The sequence below is a fragment of the Microcebus murinus genome, chromosome 20, assembly GCF_040939455.1.
Source record: "Microcebus murinus isolate Inina chromosome 20, M.murinus_Inina_mat1.0, whole genome shotgun sequence".
In the NCBI taxonomy this organism is placed as follows: Eukaryota; Metazoa; Chordata; class Mammalia; order Primates; family Cheirogaleidae; genus Microcebus; species Microcebus murinus.
In genome coordinates this window covers 24751018-24777776 of record NC_134123.1, presented here as the reverse complement: position 1 = coordinate 24777776, position 26759 = coordinate 24751018, and the positions used below count along the sequence as shown (strand labels likewise).

General features: G+C 44.8%; 2 protein-coding genes across 4 annotated transcripts in view; both read left to right on the top strand.

The window, feature by feature from the left end:
- Positions 1–314: 314 nt before the first annotated feature.
- MLKL (mixed lineage kinase domain like pseudokinase) lies at positions 315–20972 on the top strand. Of its 2 annotated transcripts, XM_012772481.2 has the most exons (12): positions 315–465; positions 817–904; positions 5521–5970; positions 7693–7758; positions 9238–9424; positions 12378–12475; positions 14283–14418; positions 15808–15889; positions 17685–17836; positions 18043–18092; positions 18352–18492; positions 20292–20972. In XM_012772481.2, the coding sequence occupies exons 3-12, from the start codon at positions 5523–5525 to the stop codon at positions 20324–20326; spliced, it is 1395 nt and encodes a 464-aa protein (XP_012627935.2). In that variant the 5' UTR covers positions 315–465; positions 817–904; positions 5521–5522; the 3' UTR covers positions 20327–20972. The 2 variants fall into 2 exon arrangements, with proteins under 2 accessions (XP_012627935.2, XP_012627936.2); XM_012772482.2 differs by lacking the exon at positions 817–904.
- Positions 20973–24242: 3270 nt separating this feature from the next.
- The window catches only part of RFWD3 (ring finger and WD repeat domain 3), a 40099-nt gene continuing 37582 nt past the window's right edge, over positions 24243–26759 (top strand). For both annotated transcript variants that reach the window (XM_075995795.1, XM_012772480.3), the window contains exon 1: positions 24243–24449. The gene's annotated coding sequence lies outside the window, so the exon portion shown is untranslated. The remainder of the gene's footprint in view (positions 24450–26759) is intronic.

The window sequence follows — 26759 nt, the reverse complement described above, 5'->3', positions numbered from 1 at the left end:
AGAAGAAAGAAAAAAACTGTGCAATAGCAGGAACAAATAAATAAATGAATAAACAAAACCCCCAGACATCTTCACCTGTGCTTTCTCAACCCAAAAAAGTATTTTCATACAATCCAATCTGTCCTTTCAGAGGAAAATAGTCTGATAAGTAAACCAACGGCATTGCTTAGACTTTGCAGCTGAGGCCAACTTCAATAAAACATGACTCAGACCCTGACAGAAAGCTTTGCCAGTGGCCCTAGAGGAAGTGTATCTCTTCCCTCCCTCCCTCCCTCCTTCTGCTCTCCCGTCCCCACCCAATATTACCCAGCACACAGAAGCAGACACAAAAACCTCCCCTCCAGTTTCAACCCGTTTTTTGCCCAACCCACCCTCATCCTTCCCATACTGTGTCTTGGTTATAACAGTTCTCTGGGACCTTATTCCTTTCGGAATCCCCAGCCCGACGCAGAAGGCCTGGCACCGGTGAGTTCTCCATACACATTACTGAGTGCGTTTGGGGAAGGTCTGGGAGAGTGCGCAAAGGGAAAGAGAAGCATCCAGAAGGAAGGCAGTTGCCCTGGCAGTTGCGGGGTGGGGAGGGAGTGTCACAGCCTTCCCCGCAGCCCCGAGTGCGCAGGACAGAAACAGCCGTCCAAGAGCCTGATTGGAAGGACGCTCCTCTGGCGCGCCGGCGGTGGTGGCGGGGAATGCGCTTCGCTAGGGACCCCGACCGGCCTGTCCCTGGCGGCCACGTGTGAAGTCCCGGGAAGCGCGGGCCACCCGAGGGAAGGAGGCGCGCGGGCCCTCGCGTTCGCTGACTTCTCCCCTGTGCAGGAGGCAGCCGTCGGAGAGAAGCCGGAGGAGCGGGCTTTCGGAACTGTGCTCGGCCTGGCTGCACGCACGTCCCTCGGGAGGGACGAAGGTGAGCCTGGAACCGTCCCCCGGCGCGGCCCGGGAGGCGGCGGCGCAGAGGGGGCCCCGGCCGCAATCCCGCGCGGCGATGGGAGAAGCGGGGGCGCCGGCGGGGAGGTGACCTGCAGTGAGATTTCCTGGAACTCAGGACCCAGCTGGTTTCGTTTCCTCCGCTCTGATCTTCCCCTTCTGCCAAAGCGGGACGCGGAACAGAGGTGGGGGGCGCGGAGGGGAGCAGGGGTCTCGGGAACTGGTTCAGAACTGTCCAAACATTCCGGGACAGACGAACTCCAGGGGGTGAGTGGAGAAATTTCCAAGTTAGATGATTCCAATTCTTAAGGATCAACGCACTCTTCCATTTCTGGGGCTCATTTTAGGCACCACGAAAGTAACCTTCTGAGGGGAGGAGGAAGCACTTGCATTGTTACTACCATTTTAAGATTTTTCACTTTTAAAATTAGTAACCTTTTTTCTCACTGTTTTACTGCAAGTAACATATGAACATATTCTTAGTAGTGTTAGTTTTACCTACTATGTAAATAGCACTGTAGTGAACATCTTCCTATCCATCCATCTGCACTCACACAAGCTTTTCTACAGCATAAATACCTAGAAATTCAAATTGCTGAGTCAAAGTATGTGTGCATTTATATTAACTTTCATCCCTTTGATATCCTTATCATACACTCAATAGGCCCTAAACAATTTTATTTATTGCAGTTTCCAATATATTTTAATATCTCATAGGTAAGTCCTCTTATTTATTTATTTTTTAATCCTGGTTATTCCTACTACTCTCCTGTTTCAGATGAACTTTAAGATCATTTGGTTTCAATTTAAAAGTATATCATTGAGAATTTTAGTGGAACTGCATTAAATTGGGTTTACATTTGGAAAGAATTGCCAGGTTTGTCATTTTTAGTCTTCCCAGCCAGGAATATAGCTCTTTGCTCTTTTACTTCAAGCTTTGTTTTGTAAAGTTTTCTTTATACCACATCAGCACTTTTCCTGTAAATTTTATCATTTTAAATTGTTTGTCACTTCCATGAGTGGGATATTTTCCCCATTATCCTTCCTGATTAGTTGTTGCTGAGATACAGCTTTTTGGTGAGGCTGGTAATAAGATAGTTGGAGCTTGGAGCTAGGAAGCTGAAATCTGCAAGATTCTTTGAGCAATATTTTCACATCTGTTTATGTCTTTGGTGGAACAGAGAAAATGTAAAGCCCTTTGTCCTCACAAGTCCCTGAAGACAATCTGCTCAGTAACGGGAGATAGTTGGGTAGCCTGAGATATTTTTAGGAGTGCCCTAATGCTGTAGTCCCCAATCCCCAGGTTACCACTGGTACTGGTCTGTGGCCTGTTAGGAACCAGGTGCCCAGCATGAGGTGAGCAGCTGCAGGCAAGTGAAGTTTCATCTGTATTTACAGCTGCTCCCCATCGCTGGCATTACTGCGTAAGCTCCACCTCATGTCCTATCAGTGGCGTCATTAGATTCTCATAAGAGTGTGAACCCTACTGTACACTGCGCATGCGAGGGATCTAGGTTGCACATTCCTTATGAGACTCTCATACCTGATGATCTGAGGTGGAGCTGAGGTGGTGATACTAGCGCTGGGGAGCAGCTGCAAATACAGATTATTATTAGCAGAGAGATTTGAGTACACAATAAATGTAATGAATCATCCCAAAACAGTCCCCCACCCTGGTCCATGGAAAAATTGTCTTCCATGAAACCAGTCCCTGTGCTAAAAAGGTTGGGGACCACTGCCCTAATGCCTGTTACCTTCTTTGTCAGATCAGTATAACTCTCAGGCATGGGAAACACAAGTGTGTATCAGTTGCTCACCAAATTGGTTTCACTTCTGCATTTTAAAGCGAGGTGTGGTTTTCAGGCCAATTGTTTTCTCTAAGCTGTTATCTGATCTGTAAAATGTTGCTAATACTTTACCTATTTCATGGAGCTGTTAAGAAGATTAACTTTGTTTTAAAGTACTTTGAAAACAGTTTCCATAGCCTTATACTTATTTGAATGCAACCTCCTTGAACCCCAGTATCTTCATCTGTTAAATGAAGATAACCATGGAGAGCTCAGGGTTCCAGAACACTTAGGATATAGTAGATGAAGAGAGATTTGTCTTCATTGTTATCATCATCATTCAATACTGAATCCAGTTGCCTTGAGCTGCAAGCAGAGCAAACATGATTCAAACTGGCTTAAACAATGAGGGAGGTTATTGGTTCATGAAACCTGTAGCTGAGGTTTGGGGGAGACCTCAGGGTCAGTTCAAACCAATGGCTCAATGTTGTCATCAAGAACTGAGAATCTTCCCCTCTTTCCATTCTGCCATCCTCAGGATAGCATCATTTCAAGCTTTAGGACTAGAGCTCTGTGCTTTCTAACTTATTCAGGAAAGAGAGAGGTTGAGAGCAAGAAATTGGCTTCCTGGGCTCTCTTAGAGGAGCCAGGAACCTCTGCAGCAAACATTCCCTGCCACCTAAATTAGCTCAGGTGCCCAGTTTTGAACCAATCACTATGGCAGGCTATTAGGAATTCTCTGATGGTTTACATCAAGGTTTCTTAACCTCTGCACTATTGATGTCTGGGCCTGGATAAGTCTTTGCTACGGGGGCCGTCCTGGGCATTATAGCACCCCTGGCCTCTACTTGGTAGGTGCCAGTAGTACCCATCCTCCAGTTGTAACCAAAAATGTCTCCAGCCATCCAAATGTCCCCTGGGGGGAATAATCACCATTGACTGAAAACCACTGGCTTAGACTCATCACATCTCACCTGTGGAACTGAGGGTGGGGGCAGTTCAGCACAAACACATTGCTGAGTGGGGGAGGAGCACAGGGCCACTGACAATCTGGGCAACACTAGGAAGTAGAGAAATAGATTCTTCATAGGCAAGACAAATGTCTACCATGATTCCTCCAGACCTGGAAAATCTCTGAATCTCTCATTGCAAGTGCCTCTGAGAGGAGCAGCACTTAAAAAATGAAGTCTTTTTGATGTCTAGGCCCGGGGGTGGAGGAAGGTAGAACGAATTTACAGCTGGCTATGAGCACAACAGAGAGGGCTGGGAGTGACGACAAGGGAGGCAGAGATGCTCAGGCACTGGGAAAAGAGAACAAAAGAAAGATTTGAGGTTGTCAGAAGCCAACTTCGATTGCGATCCTGAACATCCTTGGCCAACTGTGGTCAGGGTTGCAAATTGGGGCTTCATGGGCATTGACCAGTTGGCAGACATGTTTTATTTGGCCCACATGGTGTTGGACTGCACAGTTTTTGACTTGGTTGCAAGATTTAAAATCAAGAGATTTGACATGAAAATCTAGATTTCTGCTCTTGAAATACTGGAGAGGTCTTCCACTGCTGGGCCCTTCATTCTTGCAGATCGGGAATTGGTGGGTAACTCCTGTCTTCTTTAGGGCATGAACTTTCCAGCCCTCTATTGTTTTTCTGATGATGAGACTAGGAATCAGTTGCCTTTTTTTTTTTTTTTTTTTTTTTTGAGACAGAGTCTTGCTCTATTGCCCGGTCTGGAGTGCCATGGTGTCAGCCTAGCTCACAGCAACCTCAAACTCCTGGACTCAAACAATCCTACTGCCTCAGCCTCCCGAGTAGCTGGGACTACAGGCATGCGCCACCATGCCTGGCTAATTTTTTCTATATATTTTTAGTTGGCCAATTAATATCTTTCTATTTTTAGTAGAGACGGGGTCTTGCTCTTGCTCAGGCTGGTCTTGAACTCCTGACCTCTAGTGATCTGCCCACCTCGGCCTCCCAGAGTGCTAGGATTACAGGCATGAGCCACCACGTGCCCGGCCTCAGTTGCCTTTGTCATTGCATGTATGCAGCTTTTTTTTTCCTACAGAACATTAGGAAGACAGTGAGCAATTTTTTGTACTCTTGCCTCTATCAAAGTTGGACAAATGAATTATAGACAAGAAAGTCCATGTCTCAAGGAAAACATAAGGAAGCATATTTCTCTGTGGCAGTAGACTGTTCCCAGCCCAGCTCAGTTCACTTAGTGAGTTACCCGCCTGGCCCCTGAAAGCTCCATAATTTAGCAAGATATATTTGCTAGAATAGACTAAACTGATATCAAGATAGACCTCATAATATAATGCCTCACACACAGTAGACGTTTATTCCTCCAACACTTAGCAGTTGACAGCAGGCTCTCCTCCAAGTGACGATCCAGGGACTCAGGGTTCTTCCTTCTTGGGGCTCCACCATCTCTAGGGCCACATCATCCTGTGCATCCGGATAGCAGAGGGAAGAGTGTGTAGAGGGGGCAAAGCTGCCTCAACCTGAGGTAGCACATGTCACATGCACTCACCCCATTGGTGAGAACTAGTCACGTGGCCACATCAAACCACAAGGCAGGCTGGGAGATGCAGTCCCAGCTGGACCTGTGCATGCCAGCTACAACTCTGCTATTCTGGAAGGGCAGAACACATTTTGGTGGGCAGCAAGCCGTCTCTACCTTCCGTGCAAATGGAAGGGAAGGGAAACCTTTTCGGGCATTTCCATCACAGACCTATTTGAGCCTCTCTTAGCCAGGTAGTAAATACGCGGGGGATTGTGGGACCTCACCAAATCCCATCCATTTCTTCCAGCTATGGAGAGTTTGGGGCAGATCATCTCCTTATGCAAGCTCATCTACAAAAAGTGTGAAGAGATGAAATACTGCCAGAAACAGTGTCAGCGTCTAGGGAACCGTGTCCACAACCTGCTCCTGGTTCTGGAGTTGCTCCACGAGCAAGGAAATGGGAACCTGCCCCCTGAGAAGATAACGACCGCCCTGGACCATTTGCACACTGCCCTGAAGGAGGCTGAGAAGCAGATAAAAGAGTTCAAAGATACAACCAAAATGTTGAAGTTTCTACTGTCAGGCAAAAACCAAATACTCTTCAATGCAGTGAATGAGAAGCTGAGTGATGCCTGTGAGGCGCTCTCGCTGATGTTTCAGGTTTCCCAGTTTTCAAGTCTCAGCCGAAGAGCGTCCTGGCTACGAGAAGATCAAGAGGACGCAGAGGAAGACATGCAAGCTCTCCAAAGTCTGGAGAGTAAGTTGGACTTTGGGGGGAGGGCAGGGGTGCAGTTAGGGGCATTGTGGTCTCGCTGTAATTCACAGAGGAGCAGGAAGGATGAAGTTGGAGCAGCTGTGTATACTTGTAGCTCAGACTTAATATCCCTGGGCCCAGCTATGGGGGGGCCGGTGCAATTTGGGCAAGCCAGTGTGGGAGAGGGGAGAAGACACTGACGTGTCTCTTTTGACTCTGCATTCTCTGTTTGATGCGATACCTGGGATTCTAGAAGCTCCTTCCAGCCTTAGTTTTCCCAGGACCCTCAGTTAAGCTGTAAACTGTCCAGGAGGAAGAATTAACTAAAGAAACATAAATTGTGTACAGTATGCCCAGCACTGTTGTAAGTATTAGGGATACAGCAGCGCACAGCAAAACAGACAAGATCTCTGCCCTTGTGGAGTGTCTGCTGATAGAGAGTTGAGCAAATTGTTTTATCTAAGGGTGATGAAGGCCGGGCGAGGTGACTCACTCCTGTAATCCGAGCATTCTGGGAGGCCGAGGCGGGTGGATCGCTCAAGGTCAGGAGTTCGAAACCAGCCTGAGCAAGAGCGAGACCCCGTCTCTGCTATAAATATAAAGAAATTAATTGGCCAATTAAAAATACATAGAAAAAATTAGCCGGGCATGGTGGCACATGCCTGTAGTCCCAGCTACTCGGGAGGCTGAGGCAGAAGGATTCCTTGAGCCCAGGAGTTTGAGGTTGCTGTGAGCTAGGCTGACGCCATGGCACTCACTCTAGCCTTGGCAACAAAGCGAAACTCTATCTCAAGAAAAAAGAAAACAAAGCAGATCATATTGCCAAGCCTGACATGAAGAGACAGTATGCCCACTGTAAGGCTAGGGCAAGGATGTGGACATAGGATATACCACCTGGTGAGGGCTTGGGGTCAATAACTCAACCTCCCCCCAGTGCCGGAATGAAAGCGTGAGCCCAGTTAGGAGACTATGTTAGAGGCTAAGTAAATTATGTCAGTGGTTTGAACTCGGGTGGCCCTAGTTGGATTGTGTGGCAAAGCCCTAACGGGAAGAGGCATGGGCTAGGTTGGAGATGGGGGAAGGAAGCAGAGCCTGAGCCACCAGAAGAGGGAAGAGAGGGAAAGATGGAAACCAGTGTGGCCTTGTTACACTTTGGCAGATCCTGGTGATATGAATTCAAACCCTTCCCTCTTGTAAGGATTGTGGGTGGAGACAGAGGGAATGAGGAAAGGGTGGGGGCACACGTGGATGAACCTCCTGGGTACAGTGAACAGCCAGCCACTCAGCATCAATCATGAGGAAACAAGTTTTATTTCTCATTCGGACAAAGTCCAGGACATCTCCCAGGTGACTGGGTGACTGTTCTCTTTCCAGAATACTTTCAATAGTATGGCACTTTCATGGTGACACAAACTTCCCTCGTTCCCAAAATGGCCAGGCTGGAACCTCGAGAAGAGTCAATGAAATGCTTCCTCAGGGAAGTGACAGACGTCTCTTTCACTTTGTTTCTTGGCCAAAGCAAGTCACACGGCCATGCTTCAAGGCGTTTCCTATGTGCTTAGAAGTAGAGAGCTGAATATTGGCGAGCAGCAGTCCTACTACAATGAATATGAGAGGTCAAAATGGTATCTCAGTGGTTTTAATTAGCATTCTGGTTTTGATTAGCATGTGGTTTTAATTAGCATTTCTATTTTTGAGTATTTGCTGCCCTTTTTTTTCCTGCAGAAACTAAAAATAAAGAAGCTTCAATGAAGCAGGTGGAAAGCACCATGAAAGAAAGAAATGGGCCAGGTAAGGTGGCTCACGCCTATAATCCTAGGACTCTGGGAGGCCAAGGCAGGAGGATCGCTCAAGGTCAGGAGTTCGAAACCAGCCTGAGTAAGAGTGAGGCCCCCTGCCTCTCCTAGAAAATAGAAATAAATTAATTGGCCATCTAAAAATATGTATAAAAAAATTAGTTGGGCATGGTGGCGCATGTCTGTAGTCCCAGCTACTTGGGAGGCTAAGGCAGAAGGATTGCTTAACCCAGGAGTTTGAGGTTGCTGTGAGCTAGGCTGACGCCACGGCACTCACTCTAGCCCGGGCAACAGAGTGAGACTCTGTCTCAAAAAAAAACAAACAAAGGAAGCCTTCAGGCAGTGTAAGTTATCAGATGCCCTACTGCTTCCAGTGGCCCCCAAACCAGAAGTCATCAGTTTACTGGAACCCCAGCCTCCCCCTGCCCCTGCCCTTGTCATTTTCTGTGCTTGATGGCGGGAAGCAGCCCACAGGTTTGGAGATGCATTCACGGCTAGCCTAGGCTTCCATCTACATGGTGGCATTTGAAGGGGGCTTCTCAACCACTAAGGTATCTTCTAGCACCTGTCAAAATGCTAAAAACTTCTCCTATGAATAGCATCAAAGCTTCAATTCAGGCCGGGTGGCTCACGCCTGTAATCCTAGCACTCTGGGAAGCTGAGATAGGTGGATCGCTCAAGGTCAGGAGTTCGAAACCAGCCTGAGCAAGAGCAAGACCCCGTCTCTACTAAAAATAGAAAGATATTAATTGGCCAACTAAAAATATATATATAAAAATTAGCCGGGCATGATGGCTCATGCCTGTAGTCCCAGCTACTTGGGAAGCTGAGGCAGGAGGATTGCTTGAGCCCAGGAGTCTGAGGTCGCTGTGAGCTAGGCTGACACCACAGCACTCTATCCAGGGCAACAGAGCAAGACTCTGTCTCAAAAAAAAATAAATAAATTAAATAAAGCTTCAATTCACTTGCTGAATTTCCAAGAAGAAATTCAAATCAAACTTAAAGGTTACTGCCTTCCAGGAGCTCCCAGCCATGGGTAGAGGAGGGGAGAGAAAGGACAGACATTGAACACACAACAGCAGTGAAGTTACTGAGCTTCACCTTCGTCCCTAACTACGAGATGTGAAATGGCGAGACCAGATGCTGGGGCTCAGGGGCCAAGCTGCGTGACAGCAGGAGTAGACAGAACTCTGGGAGGAGAGTGAGAGGTCTGGGTGGGGGTTAAGGCTGGAGAAATGGGCAGGGTTTGGAGAGGAGGGAAGGGGTATGCAGGACACAGCTGTGCCTCTATGGGTCACTCAGAGGCATCGGAACCTCTCCCCTGGGCTGAGTCAGCCAGAGGCTCCAGCAAGGGCCAGCTCTGGTTCATGGTAAAGAGCTTCCCACTCACATGTCACAAAGATGTCACTTCCCTGAGGCCCCTTTCCACAGCTCATTTACTCTCTATCTTCTTCCGTCCTGGGGCTGAGGTCAGACCCACCACCAAAGCCCACGCTTAAGATCCCACTGGAAGAAATCAAGGAGATTAAGAAGGAGGAGCTTTCAGAGTCCCCATGGATTCTGCTAAAGCAAGATGATTTCAGCACACTTTATAAAGGAGAATATCACAAATCTGAAGTGTCCATAAAAGTATTCAACAAACCCCAGGCCAAAAGCATTGGGTAAGTCATTCAGTATGGTTCTCTCTGTTGCTCCCCAAGGAGAGAGGCATATTGTCACCACTTTTAGATGGGGAAACCTGGGCCCCGGGGTCAAATGGGGTCCAATGACTTGCCCTCTATTATTAAAGAGCAGAATCTTAACTTAAACACGCCTGTCTACCTTCATTCTAGAGCCTTCTCTCCTTGATTCATATGTTTATGTATTTTTAAAACTTTGTTCCCTTTCAATCATGTTCCTCAGTTTCCCATTCCCTCCACAGACAATAATTCTGGTGGGCTTTGTTTGTATGTACTCCTGTAGAATGTATGTATGCATTTTTAATTTTCACAACTGGTAGTGTTATATGTCTGTTGCCTACTTTCCTTACTCTTTTCATTTAGCATCATGGAACATGTTCTGTACCTGGAGTCCTTCCCTTCTGTTTGCTATCCATGGTATAGATCCACATTTTGCCTATTTTTTCTGATGATGGAACCTGGTCTGCTTCCAGCTTTTTCCCCTGCCAAAAATAATGTCACCTAAGTACCCCTTTATGGACCTGTATGAGAATTCTTTGGGATATAGCACCAGGAGAGAATTGATGGATAATAGGGTATATATGTATTAAATTAACTAAGAACTAGTGGGCAATTCCTCAGAACGGAGTGTATACGCCTACACTTGCGCCAGCAATGCATGAGAGCTCCTGTATCACACATGTCTACCTACGTTTGGTGTTATCCAGTTTTTTGTTTGTTTGTTTGTTTGGAGACAGAGCCTTACTCTGTTGTCCCAGATAGAGTGCCGTGGTGTCAGGCTAGCTCACAGCAACCTCAAACTCCTGGGCTCAAGCAATCCTCCTGCTTCAGCCTCCCAAGTAGCTGAGACTACAGGCATGCATTGCCACATCTGGCTAATTTTTTCTATTTTCAGTGGCCCAGCTAATTTCTTTCTATTTTTAGTAGAGACAGGGTCTCACTTTTGCTAAGGCTGGTCTGTAACTGCTAACTTCAAGTAATCCTCCAGCCTTGGCCTCCCAGAGTGCTGGGATTTACAGGTGTGAGCCACCACACCCGGCCTATTTGTATGTGTCTTAGTTATTTGGGTTTCCTTTTCTGTAAATTGCCTGTTCATATCCTCTGCCCTTTTTTCTGTCATGGCTGCTGTTTTTGTCTTGTCAGTTTGCAGAAGATCTTTGTATATCATGGACATTAATCACTTGTCAGCTTTAGATATTACAAACTTTGTCCGTGATATCCAACAGCAAACGGGCATCTTTTAAATGTTGATGTAATCAAATCCTTCAAAACTTTACCTTATTATTTGTGCTCTTGAAGTGCCCTTCCCCACCCCTAGATCTTAAAGGCATTCTGTTCAGTATGATGATGGCTGTAAAAAAGAAAAAAAAAAAAAAAAAAAAAAAAAGGCATTCTGTATTTTTTTTTCTCTTAACTTCACAGTTTCTTTTTCCATATTTAGGCTCTAATCCTCCTGGGATCCACCTTTCTGTATAATATTACGTAGGGTCTAGTTTTATTTCTGTCCACATAATGAGTCCATTTTCTCTACACCATCTATTTGGTGATCTGTCCTTTCCCCATTGCTTTGTGGTACCACATTTATTGTATATTAAGTTTCTATATAGACATGGATCTAACTCTTATCTCTCTAATCTGTTCCACTGGTCAATTTGTCTGTCTTTGCACCAATAACACACTGTTATTGTTTTATTCATTATGACTTTGTATTATAGTAAGTCTCAGTATCTGGTAAAGCAACTCCCTCTTCTTGATTCTTCTTTTTCAAGTTGAGTTAGCTAAATAAATATCAGAAAAAGTTTTCTCACTTTCTTCAAAATACACAATAAAATTTTGATTGAGATTGTATTTCTTTTTTTTTTTTTTTTTTTGAGACAGAGTCTCCCTCTGTTGCCTGGGCTAGAGTGCCGTGGCATCAGCCTAGCTCACAGCAACCTCAAACTCCTGAGCTCAAGCGATCCTCCTGCCTCAGTCTGCCAGAGTGCTAGGATTACAGGTGTGAGCCACCATGCCTGGCCTGTATGTTTTGTTTTGTTTTTTATTGAGACAAAGTCTGGCTCTGTTGCCTGGGCTAGAGTGCCATGGCGTCAGCTAGCTTACAGCAACCTCAAACTCCTGGGCTCAAGCAATCCTTCTGCCTCAGCCTTCTGAGTAGCTGGGACTATAGGCGTGTGCCACAAAGCCCAGCTAATTTTTTCTATATATTTTTAGTTGTCCAGTTAATTTCTTTCTATTTTTAGTAGAGATGGGGTCTTGCTTACTTGTTCAGGCTGATCTCGAACTCCTGGGCTCAAATGATCTGCCCGCCTCAGCCTCCCAGAGTGTTAGGATTACAGGTGTGAGCCACCTCACCTGGCCGAGATTGTATTTTTAACGGCTTTTATTGAGATATATTTTATGTACCATAGAATTCACCCATTTAAAGTGTACAAGGTAGTGGCTTTAAGTATATTTATAGAGTGTATGATTATCACCCCAATCTAATTTTATAGAACATTTTCATCATGCCTCCCAAAAACCCAATACCCATTAACAGGCATTCCCCATTTATCCCCATCCCCACCACCTCTAGCCCTAGGCAACCACTAATCTACTTTCTGTCTTTATAGAGTTATCTTTTCTGGATATTTACTATAAATGGATAGTATAATATACACTATGAGGCCTATTGTGTCTGGTTTCGTTCACTGAGCATGAAATGTTCATGTATGTTATAGCATGTATCGATACGCAAGCCCCGTTACTATCTCACAGACCCTTAGGGACTAATTCTGCTGCCATGTACATCCAAAGGGTTCCACATGCTGCCATCAGTAGCTGAGCTCGTCACAATGCCAGGTCTCTTCTGCTGACAGTAACCCCCCCACAGGCACACAGAGTCACTACACTAAACGTTCCATTTCTGAAATCCTAATTTCCCCTTTTATCCTCGTAGGGCAGTGAGGGACACTTTCAATAATGAGATCAAAACCATGAAGAAATTTGATTCTCTCCACGTCCTGCGTATATTTGGGATTTGCATTGATGAAACAGGTAAGAGGTGCTCCTGGGGTTGATAAAGCTTTTGATGACCTGATAACCTTGTGTGTTACAAAATGTGTTGCATTTTTTAAGAACAACAGAAAGAGTGGAGTCGACACAGTTTGATTACTATCAATGTTAATTTTCTTTGCATCCCAAGATGCACGTTCCCATCTTCTTTCAAGAGAGCGGGGCTGAAGCCTAAGAGTTGGTTTGCACTAATGTGGCCACTTTCCCTTTCTGTCCACTGGGAACCAAAGGGGTGTGTGTTCAGAGCCCAGCCAGGGTGAGGGGTGTATTGTGTTGCTATTTAATATAAAACATAAAGCTGCCTGGCCCAAACAAGGAAGACATCCTTGGTCATCATTAGCATAGACCAAATGTAAAAACAAAATTCAAGTTGCCCCTTTACTAAGATCCTCATGTGTCATTTTCTTTATTTTTTAATGTGGCTGCATGTTCTCTCATAGCATGACCTCTCTTGCTGGTCATGTATTGCTGCTTTTGCCTAGAGAGAGGACAGAGCAACTCCCATCTTATCTCCTCTGGAAGTTTCTCCACAGCCTCAGGCCAACCTGGTTTGAGAGCATAGAATCCCAGCCTACAGGCAAACTTTCAGTGACCTGTGTTCTCCTGGGCAAGGGCAGAGGTGGCTGACTCACTCATTGGGCATCAGTTTTGCATCTCAGGCCCAGGAACAGAGACTTGACTTCTTGTCTGAGTCCCCCCTGACCACCACTGCCATCTGTGCACCATTCATTCTTTTTTTTTTTTTTTTTTTTTTTTTTTTGAGACAGAGTCTCGCTTTGTTGCCCAGGCTAGAGTGAGTGCCGTGGCGTCAGCCTGGCTCACAGCAACCTCAAACTCCTGGGCTCAAGCAATACTACTGCCTCAGCCTCCCGAGTAGCTGGGACTATAGGCATGCACCACCATGCCCGGCTAATTTTTTCTATATATATATTAGTTGGCCAATTAATTTCTTTCTATTTATAGTAGAGACGGGGTCTCACTCTTGCTCAGGCTGGTTTTGAACTCCTGACCTCAAGCAATCCGCCTGCCTCGACCTCCCAGAGAGCTAGGATTACAGGCATAGGCCACCGTGCCCCGCCCACCATTCATTCTTTCTACACATCTGTCCTAAACTCCTTGTGAGGCTGGGTGTGGTGGCTCACGCCTGTAATCCTAGCACTCTGGGAGGCCGAGGCAGGTGTATCAGTTGAGCTCAGGAGTTTGAGACCAGCCTGATCAAGAGCAAGACCCCGTCTCTACTAAAAAACAGAAATAAATTGGCTGGACAACTAAAAAAAATATATATGGAAAAAATTAGCTGAGCATTGTGGCACATGCCTGTAGTCCCAGCTACTTGGGAGGCTGAGGCAGAAGGATTGCCTGAGCCCAGGAGTTCGAGATTGCTGTGAGCTAGGCTGACACCACAGCACTCTAGCCAGGGAAACAGAGTGAGACTCTGTCTCAAAAAAAAAAAAAAGCTAAGCTCCTTGTGAGCACCGTATAAACACAATAAACACATTTCCTGCCCTCTTGGGGCTTATACTTAAGTGAGGAGGATGTTACTAAAATAAATGTAGAATTGCAACATGCCAAATACCGAAGAAGACAGTGGGAGTTCTAGGAGTGTTTGGCCTTTTCAAGGAGACGAGGGAGCAAACTATGTGGCATGGGGCTGGAGAGTTGGGGGAGAAATGGGACTCACAGCAGAGCCAAGTCTATCTCTGGGCAGAGATGTGGAGAGGCGGGATGCGGACAGGTGGAGCTCTGAGTGGGGCTGGGTCTTCATAGCATCTGCCTCCTTTTCCTTCAGTGACTCTGCCTCAATTCTCCATCATCATGGAGTACTGTGAACATGGGACCCTGAGGGAGCTGTTGGATAAAGAAAAGGACCTCTCTTCCAGTGATCGTGTCAAGCTAGGCCTGGGGGCCGCCAAGGGCTTGTTCAGGTACCAGATGGGGGTGAAGGGCGCCAAGAAGGGCTGGGTGAATCTGTCTATACTACTGATAATCCCAGAGTTGATGAGAGTACAGGCCAGCACAGCACAGGGAGCAATGACAGCCTCCCTTCCATACATTGTTTTACTATTTACTCTGATTATACACAGGAGAGGGGAAGGAGGCTAAGCCAGTGAACAAGAGCCTACAGAATTGAAGGCTGAATTTAATATCCATGCCATTCTTGTAGAGTTGGACAGGCCCTAATCTTAACAGTTGCCAGATTTAACAAATAAAATACAATATACCCAGATAATTTGAATATTAGATAAGTGGCGAATAATTTTTAATATAAATCTATCCTAAATTTTCCATAGGACATATACTAAATTTCAGATATACATAATTTCAGACAAGCAATTTTTTTTTAGGGTAACTATATCCCATGCAATTTGGGGGGCATACTTATACTAAAAAAATTATTCATTGCTTATCTGAAACTCACACATAACAGAGTGTCCTGTGTTTTATTTGGCAACTTTACCCAAAGGCAGAATTCTCTCAGGCAGAATCTATGGTTCCATTAGCTCAAGGGAAGCTAACCACTTGCAGGGTTTTCACCAAAGCCACAAAGCCACCAGTATTATTTACTATAATTTTTCTTTAAATTGACTCACTTTTAAAAATCTAAAGAAAGTTTTTAAAGGCTCATGCCTATAATCCTAACCTCCTCCGCTAAGGGAGGAGGATTGCTTGAGGTCAGGAGTTCGAGACCAGCCTGAGCAAGAGTGAGACCCCGTCTTTACCAAAAATAGAAAAAAAATTAGCTGGGTGTGGTGGTGCATGCCTATAGTCCCAGCTGCTTGGGAGGCTGAGGCAGGAGGATTGCTTGAACCCAGGAATTGGAGGTTGCAGTGAGCTATGATGACACCACTGGAGACAGGAGACAGATTGTAGTGATCTTCCTGTGCTAGGATTACAGGCGTGAGCCACACCCGGCCACCACACCCAGCCACCACACCCGGCCCTTATTCTGTTTTGACCAGAAGTGTCCTAAGCATGGTCCAGACATCCAGCCGTGCCTCTGAGCATTTTGGTCTGCCCAGCACTTCCCAGGGAAAGACCACAGTGGCACCTTTATCCTTCTCTAGCTAAGGTGGCCCCTAGTGCCTGCCAGATTGCACACACTCCACAAGGGCCGTCACACCCACTTGTACAATGCATCTTAGCTTTGCTACATACTCCCAGCATGCAGCTGTCAAACCTTGCCTCTGCATCCCACTTTTCCCGGTGAGGAAGGCATGGGACTGACCAGCCTCATTATCCCAGTGATGACTGTCAAGCCGCCCAGGAAAGTCTGTGCAGAGGTCATTAATGCTCCCTACCTTTGGTCGTGTCAGGCTACACCATTCGGAAAACCCTACACTCCATAGAAAAATCAGCAGCTCGAGCTTCCTGGTAAGCGCAGGCTACATAGTAAAGGTGAGTGCATTTCAAGGGGCTCTTCAGGTCAAACCTGTATGATTGGTGCTGGGAGAGGGATACAAGTGTCTCAGTAAGGCTGTGCCTGCTTGTTTCTCACCTCGATTTTAGAACTGAGCTCAACTCTTCCCCTGCCCTTAAAGCTTTCTGTGTGTCCACCGCAAGACAGAGCCAATCCTTGCCTCCTGTTCTGGTGCCTGCCTTCCCTCATCACCCCCTTAGCAGGGATGGGCTAAGAGTCATTTTCCCTTAGATGCCTGAACACCATTCCTGTGTCCCTAGAACACCTACCAGGGGATCTTCTTAGGTCTGACTAGGGATTCAGACTCACGGGACTGCTATAGGCCACACTTGGCATTCAGAGTCACTTAGAAAGGTACCAGCAGAAAACACAGATGCCAGCTGCACCGAAGCCTTCTCTCTAGTGGGAGTCCCCACGATCATCCAAGAGATACTCTCTTTGTCTCCACCCCAGGTGCTAGAGAAAGAGGCTCCTATCAGCTGGGCGGGCCACCCGGGCTTAGAAGCCCCATGACCTGCAGGAGTCGATGTCGCTTGTAACAACTCTGCAGGCACGCCTTCCAGTGTTCCTGCAAGGGACACGTCAGTAAGAGCTGCCGCAAAGCCCAGCATCCCTATCAGCTATTTACTGTATTGTCCCCTTACCCAACCTGTCCCCATCCAGAAGCAATTCACCAATCAGCAGTCATTTTTATCATCAGCAATGTTACTAAGGAGCATAGGTGACAGTATACCTTTATCAGGTTTCCAGGGGAACAGAGCTAAAAAGTTAACTGGAAATCAGAGTTTCATGCAGAAGAGGAAAGGGTTTTGTGAACTTGACATCCACAATTGTCAAATGCCAAAAACAAAAAATGTTTTCTTTGTCATCCATAGATGGTTTCCTTTCTTCCAGTCTTATAAGTGTCAGGGATGGCCCTCAATGAACAGAAGACAGGTCTTTTTTGCTTCAGATGCTTTCCCTCCCAATGGTGCTATAAGTACTCCCAAAGCACTGTGTCTACACTGCTTTCATGACCCTCATCCTGCCTGACTATAATGTGGGCTATGCCACCGTTCATCCCTGGTATTTGCTATGGTTCCGCGTGTCAGAGAATGTCGGTACTCGGGAAACGTGAGTGAATGAATGAATGCAAGGGGGATAAGCCACCTCAGTGTCTTATCCTTTTCCTGACCTTGCCCCTACATTTGGGTACCTGGCTGTGTTTGGAGCTGGCAGCCTTCTGCGCAGTGACGGCGCCAGTGGCACATGTGTATGGAGCAGGAACATGCTCTAGGGTCAGATAGAACAGAGGAGATACCTCCACGTCATTTTTTCATCTGCTTCTAGGAGAAAACGAGTCATGTGGTGGCTCTTTGCACCCCTTTCCACTGTCACTGAGTGCAGTTCAGTCCTCGACTGAGAAACCCCGGTGTCTAACACAGTAACACTAGCAACAATTGCAACCTGCCAAGTCTTGCAGGTGCTTAATAACCATTATCTCAAGTAAGCCTCACTGCCATCGCCCCATTTTATTTTATTTTATTTTTATTTTTATTTTTTTCATCACCCCATTTTATAGAGAAGAAATCTCCCTTTGTGTTTCTCTTGGTCACTGCACTATGACAAGTTGAACCCATAATGTTAACCAATAGAGTAGCCACAGAGATGGAAGACAGTATTAGAAACAAATTTCAATTCCCTGGCAATTGTGTGTAGCACTCACTGCTACTCTCCACCCCTGACCCAAGATCTTGCTGTTTCTTTCTGTCTCTAAGTCACCTGTCTTTCTAGCTTGCAGATTTTGAATTGAGCAAAACAAGGACTTCTATCAGTCGGGAAACTAAGAGAAAAAAGGCAGAGAGAGTCATTTCAGCAGCGTATTACTCACCTCAGAGACTGGAATATGTGTTTGATAGTTATGACATAAAAGCTGAAATATACAGGTATGTTCATATTCTCGTGCAGATTCTAACTCGGATGAGTAGGCCAGAGAAGCCTAAGTCAAACTCCCCCTCCAAGGACCATCTCAACTCTGTTGAACAAATTTGGGTGGGAATCAGAAGATTCACTGAGTTTTCTGGAAATGGCTAGAGGAGCATGGGAAAAGGGAAACTTGTTATGGTTGCTCAGTTTCTTGGTTTTCTTTTAGCTTTGGAATCGTCCTGTGGGAAATCGTCACTGGCAAGATCCCGTTTGAAGGTGAAGAATGTGAAGGCTGGCTCTGCTGGTGCTGAGTTTGGGTCCCCTTCCAATAAACTAGAAATTCCCCATCAGTGCTGTCCTAGGCACTTTGCTTTCCAATATGGGAACCGCTGGGCTGGTCAGTGGAATCATTAGACGCTCTTGTCATTTCCATACTCAAAGTCCCTGCTTCTGGTGCCAGCCATCAGCATCCAGTGAGATGTGCAAATCCCCAGAGCAATTTTTTAAGGATAACATCCTGTCATTTCCACGCTAGGCTGCGATTCTAAGACGATCCGCCAGTTGGTGTTTGAGAACCGGCAGCTGGAGCCACTGGGTGACAATTGCCTTAAAGAGCTGCAGAAGATCATTGATGAGTGCCGGGCCTATGAGCCTTCCGCGCGGCCCTCCATGTCTGGTAGGGTTCCTTCTTGTGTAAACAGCATGTGCCACACACTTACTTCACGTTAGTGAAATATTTCCTTTTCACAAGCTCCATGGCAGTAGTTTACACCAAACGTGATTCTGCCCTTCAGGAGACATTTGGCAATGTCTAAAGACATTTTTGATTGTCACAAATATGAGAAGATAGAATGAGGCATGCTACTGGCATTTAGTGGATAAAGGACAGGGATGGTACTCAGCATCCTGGTGGTACGATGCATAGGACAGTCATTCACCACAAAGAATTATCCGGCCCAAATGTTGATAATGCAGGGTTTTAGATACTCTGCCCTAACGCCATTGTTTAATCTATAGTGCTTAGGAAAGGTAGATTATTTTTCTCTAGCCTATTTCCTTCCTTCCTTTTTGTCTATATCTATTTTTCTTTCTTTTTCTTAATTTTTTTTTTTTTTTTGAGACAGAGTCTCACTCTGTTGCCTGGGCTAGAGTGCTGTGGCGTCAGCCTGGCTCACAGCAACCTCAAACTCCTGGGCTCAAGCAATCCTCCTGCCTCAGCCTCCCAAGTAGCTGAGACTACAGGCATGCGCCACCATGCCCGGCTAATTTTTTCTATATATTTTTAGTTGTCCAGCTAATTTCTTTCTAATTTTAGTAGAGACGGGGTCTTGCTCTTGCTCAAGCTGGTCACAAACTCCTGAGGTCAAACGACCGCCCGCCTCAGCTTCCCAGAGTGCTAGGATTACAGGCGTGAGCCACCGCGCCCGGCCTTAATTTTTTATTTATTTGTTTTTTTGCCATAAGAAAATTCAGAACAGTTTTTTTTTAAGAGGTGGGGTCTTGCTATGTTGTCCAGGCTGGAGTGCAGTTTTTGCATAGCACACTGCAGCCTCAAACTCCTGGGCTCAAGCAGTGCTTTTGCTTCAGTCTCCCGAGTAGCCAGGATGACAGGCATGCACCACAGCACCAGGCTCTATCTATCTTTCTTTTTGCCTTCCTATCTTTCTTTTTCCTTCCTTCCCTCCCTCCCTGTCTGCCTTCCTTCCTTCCTTTTTTCAGCATCCTTGGATCATTTCCTTGACTCAGTCTCTTATCTCACCATGTCATCAGCTGCTTCTCTATAGCTTCCTTATAGTGTCTCCTTCCCTGGAAGTAAGTCCCTGTCCTACTCTAGCTCCAGATCTCCCAGACTTTCCACAAAGCCCAAACAAAAGAGAGGCATTCACATGCAGCATCCCTGGATTGGGGAAGTGTTTCCACTGAAGTTGCTACAAAGTTCAAAGACACAAAATGATTTTTTCTTATCTTAATCGTGTTAGGGGTCATACTACAGCAGTGTATAAAATATACATGTTCAGTTAAAATATCAAAGTAAAAGAATATCACAAAGCCGCACTTAATTAAGAAATAGAACATTGCCACTTGCTCAGAGCTTCCTGAAGAATTGGCCTTTGGTGTAGATGAGAAGCTGACAATGCTTTATATAGTGTCTTTCTCTCCTTCAAACCCTTTTGTCTCCTTCCTCCCTCTTCTACCCTCCCTTACACCTCAGGGTCCTCTTGGTTTTAGAGAACCTAATACTAGAGACTAATTCACACTAAGATACAAGTTTGTCCCTCCTATGAGGTTTTAAAAGTAAATCAAGTAAAAGAACTTCACATCACAAAGACATGTATGCAGATGGTAGTTTAGGCACCAGCCAGACCAGGGGGAATGCAGTTTCTGCCCTATTGTGTAGTTCAGAAACACCTTTATGTTTCTAGCTTGGCTCTCAACTCCCTGTGCTTATCTAAATTTCTGTTCCTTCATCCACAGAAATCGTAGACAAACTGTCTGCCATTACTGTGTAGCATATCAAAACCTGAACCAAAGAGTCCTTGGACAAGAAGCTGGGAGAGGCATGCACCAGACGTCTCTCTCATATCCTTTGGCATCAAGTTATTTATGGTTGCTGGAGGGCAGCACTTCTCACTTACAATTTCTGTCATAGAGGATGCATCCTACTCCAAATGTTATTTTTAAAAATATACTTCTGATAGTAATTTTGATAGATGGTTTGCAAAAATGTATCTCTGTGTCCATACCTCTTGGCAATGTAACTTTAAAGCTCCTTACATCAAGAAGTGGAGTCTGTTTCCCCACCATTTGAATCTGGGCTGGCATTGTGACTTGATTTGGTCCATAGAATGTGGAAGAAGTGATGGTGTGCCATTTCCAAGCCTAGGCTTAAAGAGGCCTTATAAATGTCTAGTCTCTTTCTTGGAGCCCTACCCAGCCATGAACAAGTTGGACTAGAATGCTGGAGGATGAGAGACCACATGGAACAAATAGAAACAAGCTGTCCTAGCTGAGGTCACACTAGACCAGCCAACCTGGCAGCTGACCTGGTTACATGAGTGATCCCAGTCAAGACCAGAAGAACCACCCAGCTGAGCCCAGCCCAAATTGCCCATTCATAAAATCATGAACTAAATAAATTTTTGTTGTTGTAAACCACTAAGTTGTGGAGTGATTTGATACACAACAGTAGTAACTGAGCAGACACTGTTCAGTACTTTTTCTTGCTCATTGAATTAAATACAAACTCTCTACTAGGATACGCATAGCTTTATGTCTCTGACTCCAACCTGACTTTCCATGTAAGGTCCCAGAGTTCTGTCCTATCAGAGATTGCAAACTCTAATGTCTATAGGGCCTAGGAGGGAACCTAAATGAGTGAGTTGAGCCTGAAGGAGACTTCAGTAAGCAGATAACCTCTAAGAAGAATAGCCTCTGCTCAGCTGTTCTATTTTATTTTATTGTGTAGAATGGGATCCCAGTGTTTCCAGAGATTTCTATTTTGTGAAAAGAAGCTAGAAATTTGGATTTTTCTTTGAGTTTTCCCTATTCATTCATTCATTCATTCATTCATTCATTCATTCATTCATTTATTCATTTATGACAGGGTCTTGAGACATTGCCCAAGCTGGTCTTCAACTTCTGGGCTCAAGTCTGCCTATCACCTCAGCCTCCTGAGTAGCCAGGATTACGGGTGTGCCATTGTGCCCAGCTCCCTGGTTTTAAAGGTTGGCATCTCATCAGCAATTGTTTTAATGCTGATAAGACAAACAAAATATGTTAGTATAGGAGCTGCCAGATTTTAATCCCTACCAGACTTAAACACATGTTTCTGGCATGTGGCACATTAGTTCTAAATTGTTTATACATTTGCTCATAGTGTTTCCTTTGCCTAGGATATACTAACTCCTACCTCTACAGGTTGCATTTTTTTTCCAGAACTCTTCTCAAATTATTCAATAGCAAATGTGCTAGGTATTGTTCTAATCACTGAGGAGACAGCAATAAACAAAATATGTTTGGACCTTATATTCTATTAATCATCTCTGATGAATAACATGATGGTTGATTTCTATTTATCTTTTACTTATCCTTGATTTCTTTTTTTTAACCTAAAACATATTTTTTTGGTAAATAAAAAAATGCAGAAGAATATACATTGACAGGTTGAACATTTGACAGTTCTTTTCTAGACTTTATTGTTATTACTATGTTCATCTTTAAAATCATTTGTTCTTTTTACTGTATAAGTTACAATGAAGATTCTCCCCTGCAGAGGAAGCCTTTACACTCTGGCAGACCCTCAGAAAGAAGTGGATTTACTGTGAAACTAATAAAGCTTAATCTTTAGGCCCTCTCACTTGTGCAGGATGCCTTTCAGGAGCCCTGTACCTAATTTTTTCCCAGTACTTATTTATGAGAATTTTCAAATACACAGAAAAGTCATTAAAATTGTACTCTGAACAACCATATACCCGCCACCTAAATTCTACAACTAACAATTTACTATATTTGTTTTATCACATACCTATCTATCTATGCCTCTTTCTGTCCATTAATTCATCCTAATTTTTTACACATTTAAAATAAAATTACAAACATCAGTACACTTCATCCCTGAACACTTCAGCATTTAAACCATTAACTGGAGTCAATTTCCTTATGGTTTTGTTTTTTTTAAGGGGGGTGGAGAGGTAAATTTTCCATGTTGTAAAAAGCACTAATCTTATACCATTTGATGAGTTTTGACAAATGCATGCATATGAGTAATCCAAATTCTTATGAAGATAATGAACATTGTCATCACACCAGAAAGTTCTGTTATGCCCAATTAATCTTTCTCCTCACTCCTTTACAATGCTGTTTTTTATCGTCTTTTTAAGGTATAATTGATACATCATAAACTATTTAAAGTATGTGATTTGGTAAGTTTTGATATATGTATACACCCATGAAACCATAACCACAATCAAGATAATGAACATATCCATCAACCCCAAAATTTCCTCAGGCCCATTTATAGTCATTCTCTTCCTCTTCCTCCTCCCTCTAAGCAATCAGTGACCTGCTTTCTTTTTTCTTTTCTTTTTTAATAACCATGGCCTGACGATGACCTGCTTTCTGTCTCTAGAGATTAGCTTGCATTGTAAAGTTTTATAAAAATAAAATCATATGGTATATAAAAGATTTGCCTTCTTTCATTCAGTATATAATTGTTTTGAGATTCATCCATGTAATTGCATATATTCATAATTTATTCATTTTTAATGTTGAAAAGCATTCCAATGTATGGATTTAATATAATTTGTCCATTAACCTCTTGAATGGACATTTGAATTGTTTATAATTTTTGACTTTTTTTTTTTTGAGACGGAATCTCACTCTGTTCCCGGGGCTAGAGTGCCCTGGAGCATCAGCCTAGCTCACAGCAACCTCAAACTCCTGGGCTCAAGCGATCCTTCTGTCTCAGCCTCCCGAATAGCTGGGACTACAGGCATGTGCCACCATGCCCGGCTAATTTTTCTATATATTTTTAGTTGTCCAGCTAATTTCTTTCTATTTTTTCAATAGAGATGGGGTCTTGCTCTTGCTCAGGCTTGTCTCGAACTCCTGAGCTCAAAGGATCGGCCCGCCTCAGGCTCCAGTGCTAGGATTACAGGCATGAGGCACCACGCCCGGTCCTCTGACTTTCAATTATTTATGCTCTCCTCTGATCCCAGTTTCACAGAAAATTGGGAGCTGAGTTAATAAAATTTCGGCAGTGTGCAGTCTGTGCACATCGAGGTTATTTTTAGGTCTTCCTCCTAAAAGTGAGAATTCGTCTTGCAGCGATATGCTTGAAAAATGTTTGCTGTTAAGTGATGTGACATTGTTTACTAGAAAACGATATAAGGCAGTGGTTTGAGATTGAAGAGATCGTGTAGGCAAATTCTTTTGCATGAGCTCTTCAACCCCCATGAGATATATATGAACGAGATTGTCCCAAACCTCTTTCCAGGAATTCTGGGGGCAATATTTTCAAATTATTCGATTAGTTGCTAGCCTTTGGATAACACAGCTCCTTCACTAAAGCATAAAGGAGAAGCAGCAGGAAACACAGTTTTGATATTTTCATCTCTATTCTGGAATGGTACGCGAAATCTTGCAACTTTCTCCCGCCAGAAAGTTCAAATAAAGAGCGCTAAAAATCTTCATCCGCTCTGCTCTTCGGGGGCTGGGTTCAAGGTAATGGGCATTGATTTCTACCAATGGTACGAGGCTTCCTTGCACGTGGTCCCGCCCAGTCAGTTTACGTACGATCAGCCAATGAGAGTATCGCTATTTCAGTGAGCGGGGACCAATGGAAGAAGAAAAGAGGCTATTGGCCGCCCTCTGGGGCTGCTGTCCAATAGGAGCAGGCCGGGTCCGTGGCTCTAGCGGGGAGCTCGAGCGCCTCAGGAAGCTGCAGTTGGCGCCTGGGCGTTCTGAGCTGTGCTGAGATAGCTACCGATATTTTGGCGGCAGGTCAGCCGGGCCGCTTCCCGCTGGCTTTAGGTGAAGAGGGCGCTTGCTTTTCCTCAGTGTTTTGGCTTCTAGTTGTGGGATAACTTCCTCAGGCTTGATCCCTGGATACGAGACCCAGGGACGCCCCATAAGGTGAGCTGTAGGTGGGCTTGGAACCCGGCTGTATGACGAGGTTCGGGGCCTCGGGGAGGCCCCAACGGTCTGGAGTGAATGGCCCGAACCCCGTTCTTTTGAGGGTGGGGGGCGGGGAAGGCAGGAACTCCGGGCTGTCATGGAAGGGACAGGGTTTGCCGTAGCGGGGCCTGCACGGGCCACGGGCAGAAGTCGGAGGTCTCCTGGCCTGCCACCCCCCGCCCCCAGCCTAGTTTCAAACTCCTCACCCGCGAATGATTGTTTTCACCATTCATTGCTGGTTACTTGCTTCCCTTTCAAGTTTACGGGAGAACTTAATTTTTATCCCAGCAACTCTTGTGATGCAAATGCTTTTATTATCCTTGTTTTACCGGTGAATAAATTGAATAAATTTAGGGAACTGGCCCTGCGCAGTGGTGCACGCCAGTAATCCTAGCACTCTGAGAGGCTGAGGCGGGACGATTTGCTTGAGCTCGGGATTTCGAGCCCAGCCTGAGCAAAAGCGAGACCCCATCTTTATTAAAAACAGAAATTTAGCAGGGCTTGGTGGCGCACGCCCGTAGTCCCAGCTACTTGGGAGGCTAAGGCAGAAGGATTGCTTGAGCCCAGGAGTTTAAGGTTGCTGTGAGTTAGGCTGATGCCACGGCACTCTCCCCAGGGCGGCAGAGTGAGACTCTGTCTCCAAAAAAAAAAAAAAGTTTAGGGAACGCTTCTAAGGTCCCCCCAGACAGTAAATGATGGAGCGGGGTGAGGGGGAGGTGTCGTCCCGGCCTGTTGTGGGCATTGATTGAAACCTGAGTAACAAAACTTAGTAAGATGACAAATGGGAGGTTACTATTTGGAGCTGACACTCAACCGCACTCATAGAAAATAGCATATGTGTCGCTTAGGACGACCAGCCCACGGTCTTTTTTACTCTAGGCACCTCGGGTTAACTCACACAGCTGGAACCTTCGTTCCAGTGCCGTTTCCTAACTTTCTGCGACGACGAAAATGTTCTGTATTTCTCCTGTCCAGTATGGTTATCACACCTGCAGCGTGTGGGTTTTGTGCGCTTGAAATGTGACCGGTGCGAGTGAGGAACTTACTTTTTAATTTTATCTAATTTAAATTTAAATAGCCGCATTTTAGTAGTGGCTCCCTATATTTTGCTCATTGTGGTCCATTCCTACTCTTTGTTTTCGGGAAGGCTGATTTGCTTAATGTCTCTGGGGTACACCTAGAAGTAGCTTCCGACCTTACGTTCTCAGACAATTCTTGGGAGGCTGATTTTGTACCTTAGAAACATTAAAAGCTTTAACATTGTTTTAGAGGCGTAGTTAAGAATTTATTAGGCTTACTAGTGTACTTCCTTTCTTGGATAGTACTTTATAATTGCTAGGTTCTTCTGTAGAGCTCAAATCCTACAGAAGTTTTAAAGAAATATATGGTATATAGCACCTGCTATGTTTTTACTTTGTTGTTTTTGAGATGTATAGAGGATACATTCAATAGGTATTTAGTACCTGTTATGAAATTGGTACTAAGGATACCATGATGAATCTGGTTTAGATTCTGCTCTCTCCTTTCCTGCTCTAATTAGAACTGGTTGCTCTCTAGGCATAGGATGGGAGGAAATTTTGTTTTTTAGTATTTAATCATGCTGAAAAGTACAGTGGATAGTAAAGGGAGACTTGGCCACCAACCCACTACTCAGGTCTAAAGTCTTGACCTTTGATATAATTGTTTTCAGTCTTTTTAAGAAGAAAGAAATTATATAGCTGTAAAATTATATAGTCGTGTGTATATATATATATTATATACTTGTATATAAAAAAATTATACCCCCTTGCCCCCTCTCCTGAATTTGGTGCTGATCATGCCCAGGTATGTTTTATGCTACCATATGTAAGTCCAGCTAGATAAGTAGCATGTTTTTAAGTGTTCTGAAAATGAAATCATAGTGAATTTGTCTGCAACCTGCTTTTTTCTATTTAATATGATTTTTAAGATAATTTACTGTTAGAAGTTTTTTTTTTGAGACAGAGTCTCACTTTGTTGCCCAGGCTAGAGTGAGTATCCTGGTGTCAGCCTAGCTCGCAGCAACCTCAAACTCCTGGGCTCAAGCAATCCTGCTGCCTCAGCCTCCCAAGTAGCTGGGACTACAGGCATGTGCCACCATGCCCGGCTAATATTTTTGTGTATATATATTTTTAGTTGGTCGATTAATTTCTTTCTTTTTTTAGTAGAGACGGGGTCTCGCTCAGGCTGGTTTCGAACTCCTGACCTTGAGCGATCTGCCCGCCTTGGCCTCCCAGAGTGCTAGGATTA